Genomic DNA, 9,803 nt, shown 5'->3' with positions numbered 1-9,803 from the left:
CCCGCAGCCTTGCAGGGGAAGGGAGAGATGCATAAAACATAGCCACATGATGTGTTGCGATCCTAACGTAACAAAGAGCTGTAGAAAATGCCATAAAAGTAGTTACAATTTTCAGTAAATACTCTATTGATGCCTTTATTGCAGATTTCCACCAAGCTATGTTTTTACCCCATTGGAAATCTGGCTTTTAAGTTTACTCTTGAAAATAGAAGTTCATATAATTAAATAATAATTTTATTTAATGTAAATACCATGCTTTGTCTTTATATTTATCTATGCAAATGTGTTTTGATTGAAGTATTAACAGTACCAGCAACAGACATTGCTGAAGAAACTGTGATCAGTGAAGAACCACCAGTCAAGAGGCAGTGCATTGAGATTGTTGAGAATCGTGTGGAGTCTGCAGAAATAGAAGTAAGGAGTCTATTACCTGATGTGTGTTAACCAGAGTTTTCAGAACTGAATACTATGGTATTTCTTGTTTTATAGCTAAGTTTCTGTGCTGCCACAGATTGAAAGTTCATGACCTAGTAACCGATTTGTATTTCCATCCCCTTTGTTTATATCATGATTTGTTTTACAAAGTTCTTATAGAATAATTTAGTATAGTTTATAAGCGCACCCTTTGTTCACCCTCCAAGTTGACTGTTTATGCACATAAAGATGTCACTTGTTTTCGTACTTGATAACTTTTTTTCTCATAATATCACTGTCTTATTTTTAAAACTAGATACAGACAGTTCATCACTGGTGATGACAGTTCCCTCCAATAATGAATGAGAATGTCATATCATCCGCCTGTTAAAGACCATTTGATTGTCTTGATTACTGAAAGTCATAGACTTTTTCCATTGATTACATTCAGATAAGTCTTAATGAGTAAAAAGAATGAAACAGTAAGATGCTATCTAAATGCCAGTTTTTTTATCATTTTTTGATTATGCAGCAATAACGCTAAAGCATTTATAAGCATCATCCAATACATTGAAATTATGTAAAAGTCCAATGTGCAAATGTTGAGAAATTTATTCTTTTTAGATTGTTTTTTAATTTAAGAACATTTTTCTGCAATCCAGAATATCCCATGTTGCAGCCTTTTGACTTCCTACTCTCTCTTTGCTATTAACTCGAATCAAAAGTCTGTGAACATTGCTACCTATCCTGATTAGGCTGTAAATATCAAATTATTTTGTCTTTGTGAATGCTGGAATGTCTTGATTCTTTAAAGTTGTATTCTCCAAAATCTGTTAATCTGAATACTATTTTGTGCCTCATTGAATGCTATTTATTGTACAGTGTGTGGAAGGATACCTCATGCATGTCCAATAATTAAAATTAACATCTTTCCTCAATTATTTTCCTCTCCATATGATGTCGCATGAAGTGCCTTCAGCTTTTACAGGTGTGTGGTTATTACAAATTATCGTTACAGTTGAAATTTTCTTGCTGCTTTTTTTTCTTCCTTTTTTAATGTATGGCTGTTATAATAAAACTTATGTTCACAATTTTTAAACCTGCCTGAATTCTTCCTAAAAGGAAGTTTCACTTCCTTAATCTCAGAATGTTAACAGTTTTATTTGTCAGGTGACAAAAAATTCAGTGGTTAGAAAATATATTGACTCACTTTTAAATGCCGTAGGTCAGTGTGACAGTTCCTTAAAGTTAGGCTGTAAAATTATATATTTCAGACAAACTTCACTGTTACTAAAGAGCATTTTATTATAAACAAAACATTTAAATCAATTACTGTGTTTGCAGAAAAATTAAAGTTGGATACAGATTTAAGCCCTGATCATGAAATCAGTAGCGCATAGAGTGGCTGCTTGTACAGAGTCCAGTTGACTTTGTGGAAGCTCATTATAGACATAGTGGTTTGATTGTGTGTATTTCTTGGCATGATTGGGACTTTCATTTGACAGTGTTCCTTTTAAGCTTTTTCAAGCTATAGCCATAACTCAGAAAGTGATTAATATCTGAAACCAGAAAAAATGATAACATAATACATGAAGAGCAAAGCTTTCATAAGTTATTGACTTAAATGGTGTGCACGGTTTTATCTTTCACTTCAGTGAGTTAAATATTTTATTTGCAAGGCACAGAATTATTTAAGGCTAAGAGCAACTTTCTTGAGCCAACTTTAAACTTATTAGCACACATACATACTACGGACATTGTTTTAGAAATCTTTGTGAACCAAACTTCTGTTGCTTCAAAACCAGAAATTTCCCTGGAAAAAGTTTGCAGGATTAGGGTTTTGATTAGTTATGTCTGTTTGACTTGTAAGCTCTAACAAGAGTTTATGAAAGTAAAATTACCAGGAATAGGATTGATGTGGTCACACTTTTGTGAAAATAGTAACAAAAAGAGGTTATTACTTTTAATTTTAGAGTAGCTAATTAGCAGCAAGAAATTTAACTGTTACACAAACATTGTGTTATACAAACATTTTCACTCAACAATGTATAGAAATTCATATTCACCATTGAGGTTGACTGCATCCTTTCCCATATTTCATATAAACGCATGCATTAAAGACACCAGCAAAAAGAGTGATCATTTCATAAAACTATTTTACGTTTAATTTATTCATAAATTGTGTTTGTCTTTAAAAGGTCACATTCCTGCTTTTTCATACAGTTAAAAATAATTTAGGGTTGGATAACTTTAACTATAAGCAGGATTACTAGTATTCCGTATAGTGATATCTAACATAACTTTAACTGAAAAAATGTCAATTAAACAGGAAAAGTTGTTAGTGAGAGTGCAGCTGCATGTTTAATCGACTAGTATTTGCATTGGATTCTCTTTTAACATGTAGTCAGACTTCAGATGAATAAAACATTTGGAATCAGAGAATTTAAGATCAGGATTATAGTGAGACCAGAAATTTTGACAATACTAGCAGAGTGTATTTCTGCTTATAAAGCCACTCCCATCCACATCTGTTATAGCCTCTATAATGCAGTTCTTACTGCTTTTCAATTCCCTGTTCTCTTGTCTCTGATAGTTTTGTACTGTTCTCTGTTGATACAGTTTTTCCTCCACCTACCCAGTCTTATGAGATCTTCTCACTTAAGATCTCATAAGGTCTTTCTCCAGAAGTTGTTTTTTTTCACATTAGTTTTTTGCAAACCACTGTCATTTATTTGCAACCATAGCCAGCTGCCTTTATGGTCTGGCATCATGTAATTGGACTAGTCATCTGCTACGAGTTGTTCCATCTTTAGCAGCCATGTAGATTTAAGCAATTCTGCTTCCTTGCCAAAAGAAACGGATCTTTGTACTAGATTAATATGGCATAGCAGCCCCCAGCACTTTGTCCTTTCTCAAGAGGGAAGGTTTTTTTTACAATACAGCAGAATCAAGTTCAGGAATTGCAACAGTTCTTCGCTCAGCTTTAAGACTGTTTCCTTTAGTGTCACCCCAGAGATCTTCAGCTTCTCTTCCTAAATCTCCAAAATCTGCAGGTTTCTCCTAGTCCATAGGCTATGCTTGTTAGCTCTTCCTTGTCTGTATAAATATCCTAGAGAGAGACAACACCATCTGATATTTTGACTTCGTATAGGCTTTTAAATTTAGAGGTTCATATGTATCTGAAAGAAACTACTGCCCTGGTTCTTCCTTTTAAGTCACTTCTGTCCAGTTGAGAGACATTTCCCCCCAATGCTGATCTGGTTTCCTTCTCTGCTTCCTCTTCTACTGCTTTATTACTCCCCAACACAGCCAAGTTGCTAAAGGTATAAGGCTTTATTCCTAATTTAGAGAAGCATTCATAAGATTCAAGCCACCTGGGATCCTAATTTTCTGACTTTGTAGACGCACTTATTCTCCCAACCTCTGAAAAATACCCAGGTTGTAAAGTACAATATTAATCTTTTAAACCCTAAATCTTTCTTCGCATGGATATGTATCTGCTTGATGGTATGTTTCTGTGGGGCATTTTGAATATGAAGTAGTTCAAATTTTCTTCCTCTGTATTCAAAACCAGTAACAGTATTCCTCAGTCTGATTTGCTGTTTGTTTCCTAAAATGGTGGCTAATTTGTACACTACTTAATTTAGGAAGATTTTTCAAATTGTCTCCCCTTCTCTCCAGACCACAACAGTTGCCATCTTTCAGTGGTGGGGTGTACATTTGCTTATAATTATGTCAGGGGGTCTGGTCTGTGTGAGAAATTAAGAAGAACATCTGTGTGCTCAACCTAAAGCCAGTGAGTATTTAACACAGGCCATTTAACATTTTCTGCCTTCACTGTATTTCAGCAATACAGAAGGGGCTTGTCTTCACTCAGACAGTTATACTTGTGGTACTGCATTCAAGTGAAAGTGAACATGCAAGAGAGCATCTTTGCTACACAGGGTGATTGCAGAAGCATCTGATGAGCTGTTTTAACTCAAGCTGCTGCATCCCAGCTACCTTAGTAGCTCAAGTGTCTGCAGCACTACAGCACCAACCCATCCCCAACAAACTCATGCAAGTTTAAAACACCACATAATTTGAGTGGGGGATCTTTTGTATGTGAATAGGAATCCAGGTCTGGGGTAGAACTCAAATTACTGGTACATGTTGTGTTCACAATGCAAACTCAATATGAAGACCAAATCATAGAATGTAACTACTGTACTTCAGTTGCTTATAGAAAGCAGTGGGGTGGTTCTGTAGTTCTCACCTCTTTGTTTCAGCCAACTACAAGGGAAAATGGCTCAAAAAGAACAGCCATTCAGCAGACTGAATTTTTGGAAACTGAACTCTGTATTTGAAAATGGGGTTCTTAATCATGAACATTTGGTTACTGGATAAGAGATCAAGAACAGTTTGTACAAAGCATGGAGACGCCCATTTTTGAGGGTAAGTGCTCCGTCTTTCATCTAGATCGGGTCTGGCGGTAGAGTTTTTCTCATTCTCTTGTAGCAAGAATGGTTGTCAAAAATCAAGAGCAGTCAAGCAGAGAAGGATGGTATTTTGCTTTCTTTTGATTTGAAAGGACCCTATAAACTTCATAAAATAGTCAGGCCCATAGCTTCTTTCTCTCATCCATCAGGGGTCTGCTGTATTGGTGTCTAGTCACTTTCTTCCTTGAGTCTCAGTTTTACCATCTGTAAAAATGTCAATGGTAGTACTGGCCACTGCATTAAAATATTTTGAGACCTAGAGATGAAAAGCACTATACAAGAGTGTGTAATGGCATCATTATTACTTACTTGAATCTAACCAGGTTAAACTTAACAGCCAAAAGGTTAGTGGTATGGTACTTTGGTTGCTGTTCTTGGGTAAGATGTACTGCACCAGCTTTGAACATTTTAACTTGTTTAAGCCTTTCGTCGGAAGGATTCCTCTATTGGTGCGCGAGTCTCAGAAATTTCAGCCACCACAAGCATCCATCAGTTCCATCTTTGAATTCCTATTGAACGGTTTTCAGTATGGGCCTTAATACTGGTTTGTAGGTCCAAGTGTCAGTCCTTACAGCCATAAACCTGACGAAATGTTTTCCCACTTTTTGTACGTTCCTCATATCTACATCCACAAAGCAGTGAGTTGTTTGCTGGACAGTGCATGATGGTTTGTTGGAGCTTGAACCTTGGTTCTTTTACCCAACCTCTTTTCAAATCCAAGAAAAAATTGTCCTTATTTCATAGCAATTAAAGTTAAATGACTTATTATAACTTTTGTAAGTGTGATTTACTCTGACTCTTTTCCTGAAAGTAGTTTTCTCTAGTTCTTCAGAAATAATACTGTGTTGTGGAGTTAACATCCAAGGATTGTTCTCTGTGTTCTCTTAAAAATTCTGTTCCTTTGGCTCCATTGGTGTTCTTCCCAAAGAGGTGATCCCGTTTCCTTCAGTACTATTAAACCAAAGCAGAAGCCAGGCAATGACTTTTTTAAGAAGTCTTCTCCACCAGGAATGTCTGCACATTTTATAAGAGCTCTGGTATCTTCATGGAAGAAAAGAACTTAATGAAGAAATCTACTTATACAAAGTAGAGGTGGTGAATTCCATAAAGGCTTCCTTTGTTATAGGTTCCTGCAAATAGCCTTCTCCCTTTGTATTCATTTACATTTTTTTCAGTATGTGTGTACTTGTTAGCTGGCTATTTTTCCAGCACCCTCCCTTTCTGTTTCTTACTTGCTAATTCCCAGAAGTGGCTCCAGGTTGAAATTTAAACACTTTGTAACATCAGACAAACTTCCTCCCAGTTGTCTGATAGAATGGCCATGCAACAGTTGGGATGAGTTTTCTGTGCTGCAATTCTTCTGAGTCTAAGTTTTGGAAGGAAGCCATAAATAATATAATGTAATAATTAGACTTGGTTTTAGTCACAGCCAGTGTTGGAGAAAATTTTTGTCTGGTGAAAAGCAAGGAATTATCATTTAATATGAATAGCTTCCTATTGTATGCACTCAGTGGGCATGTCTACACATGCATATTTAATATACGTTGGCCTGATTTAAGGCATATTAAGGGCATGTGTCAGGGATGGGCAGTTATTTTGGGCTTACTGAGTTTTGGCAAGCCATCGAGGGCAGCATGACAGGAAGCCAGGGGCAGCTAACTATTAATTTTCTAAATTTTTTAGGGGCCCTGCGGGCCGGATAGAGTGGCCTGGTGAGCCGCATTTTGCTCACCCCTGGTCTACATGTACACACCCTTAATGTGTTTTAAAAATAGTGATTTAAACCTATTCAAGCCTAAGGCAGGTATCAAATTTATGCACAAATAGTTAAATCGCATTAGTGAATGTGTAGATGTGCAAATGCACATTAACGCAGCGTGTATCCATTGACTTGGGACTAACTATAGTCCCAAGCCAGTCTGCACACCCTCATTAATGCACAGTAGCGTGTGCACATGTGGACATGTGCCTAGATTGCCTTAATGTGCATTATGCTAATGTACATTAAGTTTAGGCACATGTAAAAGCATGTGTAGACATGCCCAGTATGTAACTTACGTTTCCAATGTTTGCATATGTATACAGTAGTAAAGTAACAGTAAAATTCAGGTGTGCACTTCAGAAAATCTCTGTTATAATTTAAACAGTAGAAAAAGCTGCACAGTTTTCTGATTCTGAAGCTCCTTATTTTGGAACACAAAATGAGCTCTGTTTCATTGAATAGCTTATGCATTTAATTTTAGGTAAGACATGGATATTTATTGTACAAAAAGTCCCATTTTCTAAATAAAAGAAAGGTAGAGAGAAGGAGCCTCAAATTTCTGAGCACCAGAGTTTTGAGATTTTTATGTCACAGGAGTAAATTCCACATTATTCTTTCTGTGGAGCACTCATATCCTTGAAACCATATGAAACAAAACATTAACTTAAGCTTTATTTTCAGCTGTGTTTAAAATCATTAAACTTAATATAAAACTAGCTGTAGTCTACTATTCACTTTACTATTTTGCTGGCAAACTCTTCTGAATCTTTTTAGTAAAACCTCTCATTTTTCTTGCTGTAAGATGCTGACGCTAGCACTGATCAGATTGCCCATGTCCTTGTACACTTAAATCTTTAACATATATGATGGCTGACTGTGGGTATAACAAGCACTAGGAACAACAGGAATTGGAAGGAAGGCTTAGTGTGCAGTGTCCTCCATTTTTAGGGACCAGTTGTGAAAATGCAGGATTATTGAGCAGCTGAAGAATTACTGAGGAAAAAATACTGTTCCATTAACTATTTGAGGTATGAAGTGGGAATGAAGTAGTGAACCAATAGTAAACCAATAGGATGAAGAAAGAAGTATCTCAGTAAATTGCCGTTCTGTTTGGTAGAAGGTTTCCTGTAGGCTAGTTACATCCTCTAGCTGCCCCCTTTCTTCTGCTACTTAGTGATGAAAGTAGAAAGAGTAATTGACTCAGAAACTGGCTTACCCATACAAGTATGATGCATTTACTTCAATAAGGTGGTGTTCAGGTGAAGATCAAAACACAGCTATTTTCCAAGGCAATCAGCTTTTCAAGAGGGCACAGTATATAACTGCTCTCCTGCATCAAACAAGATGGTAACCTCTGTATCACTAATGGTTTGGTACAATAGAAATCTGTTCAGGCATGTTCCCTAGGATACAAGAAATATTCCCAGCTTTGACATGCAGGGTCTCACTTCACCTTGGAACCTTTCTATGACATCAGACCCAAATTTGGCAAGTGCAAGCTATGTCTGCCAACTGGTCTACAACATGCAGCCATAACTCACTTTGTACAAATTTATGAAATATATCTAGCCCAACAGTTGTTAAGTCATAAAAGTACTTTGGGGTGGGACGGGAGAGGGAAAAACATTTTATTCTTACAGATCATATGGTAAGGCTATCTTCTAAACTAACTGGACTGTACAGTTAGAGACTGCATATTACTGCACAGATGACCGTGATTTGAAATACTTAAGTTATACCATCCAGTTGGCTAGATAGAAATAAAGAGTTTCTGTTTCTATTTAAGTTGGTAGGAATTTGAGTTCCCATTGATGCAAATCAGTTATTGTAATAGAGCATTTTTCTGTTACAATAGAAGTTAATTACCAGGCCGCAGCCTTCATCTCTCACCCTCATTTAGCATTAAAATGTGCTTTGTAGCTATAATAGGTAACAGCATTCTGTCCTAATTTGACAACATCCTATTCTAATTCGACTGATTATATAAACAAAGTGCTGTCAAATGCACAAGCTGAAAAAAAGAGAATTATTACATTTCTTGTTTAATCTCTTTTAGTCACCAGCATCTTTGGTAGCAATGCTAGGCACAATCTGTACAAAATATAATAGGTTAAAAAGTATTACAGTGCCCCTTTTCAGCTTTTACAGATTAAAAATATATTTCTAGTTGGCTGGCCAAAAAGTAGCCATTACTTCCTTAAAACACAGCTTTCGTTACATACTCAGAGCATGCACACAGTCAGAGTACCATTGTATTTGATTTCTAGTACTGGTATTTTGAAAGCATCTAAAAGTCATGTTATGGGGTTCTTGGTTGGCTGTATCTAACTGATCTCTAAATCCTATATGCTCAGTTTACAGGTAAAAAGGAGTTTTCCTATTAGCTTGACTCTTAGATTCCAGGCTGTTCTTTTTGCTTAATGCCTCATAACTGGGAATAAATCTTCTATCTTACAATGGCAGCTCTGCATGTGCACAGATGCAGCTGCTTGATTAGGACCTGGTTAACAGTTTGTGGATGATCAAACAAGGAGAGTCAGGTGGAATGGCTCAGCAGTAAAAGCAGGAGTAGGAAATAAAAGCCTGAAAGGAGCAACTACGGCTTTGAGTATACAATAGAGATATCAAATAAGGTGTCTATTCTGGAATTGACCACATTTTAATCAGTTAGTGTGATTAGAATCTGGAGTATTAAAATCAATGTTACTTTAGAGTATAATGAATAACAATGTTCTCATCCTCCTCATCATTATTATAGAAATGCAAAATCATTATTGTGGGATTTCTCCTCATTTCACACACACAAAAAAGAAAACTCTGCTCCGGTAAAAAAAAGTATACATAGAGGTGTCCTTTTCAGGGTTTTCCTCTTCTAGAACTTTATAAAAGCAACCAGAGTGGCCTTCTACCTTTTATCCAGCTGACTTGCAGAAAAATATATTTCCCTCCTTATAACATGCATATCTCAAGCTGAATGAAAGCTGCTTCTCCTAAGGGTGTATTACAGAACAGTGAAAATAATTCAACAAGTAAACAATAAATCTCTCATATCTTGATAATCAAGAGTTGATTATGAGCTCCACCTTTGATATTTTCAATGAAAGCTTTTGCTAAACCATTTATGAAATGTTTTGCAAGCAGAAAAAGGA

At 36.3% G+C, this 9,803-nt stretch overlaps 1 protein-coding gene across 3 annotated transcripts in view; it reads left to right on the top strand.

The window, feature by feature from the left end:
* GABPB1 (GA binding protein transcription factor beta subunit 1) overlaps positions 1-9,803 on the top strand; it is a 76,321-nt gene that overhangs the window by 59,008 nt on the left and 7,510 nt on the right. For 2 of the 3 annotated variants that reach the window (XM_019504139.1, XM_019504140.1), the window contains exon 8: positions 299-414. In XM_019504139.1, the coding sequence (XP_019359684.1) occupies positions 299-414 (116 nt within the window). Of the gene's footprint in view, positions 1-298; positions 415-1,384; positions 1,403-9,803 lie in introns of all 3 variants that reach the window. The other variant, XM_019504138.1, reaches the window with a different exon arrangement.

Source organism: Gavialis gangeticus, unplaced genomic scaffold (assembly GCF_001723915.1).
Source record: "Gavialis gangeticus isolate Ggan-Ray unplaced genomic scaffold, GavGan_comp1, whole genome shotgun sequence".
Lineage (NCBI taxonomy): Eukaryota > Metazoa > Chordata > Crocodylia > Gavialidae > Gavialis > Gavialis gangeticus.
Note: the sequence above shows the minus strand (reverse complement) of the source record. Positions and strands in the feature narration are given on the sequence as shown.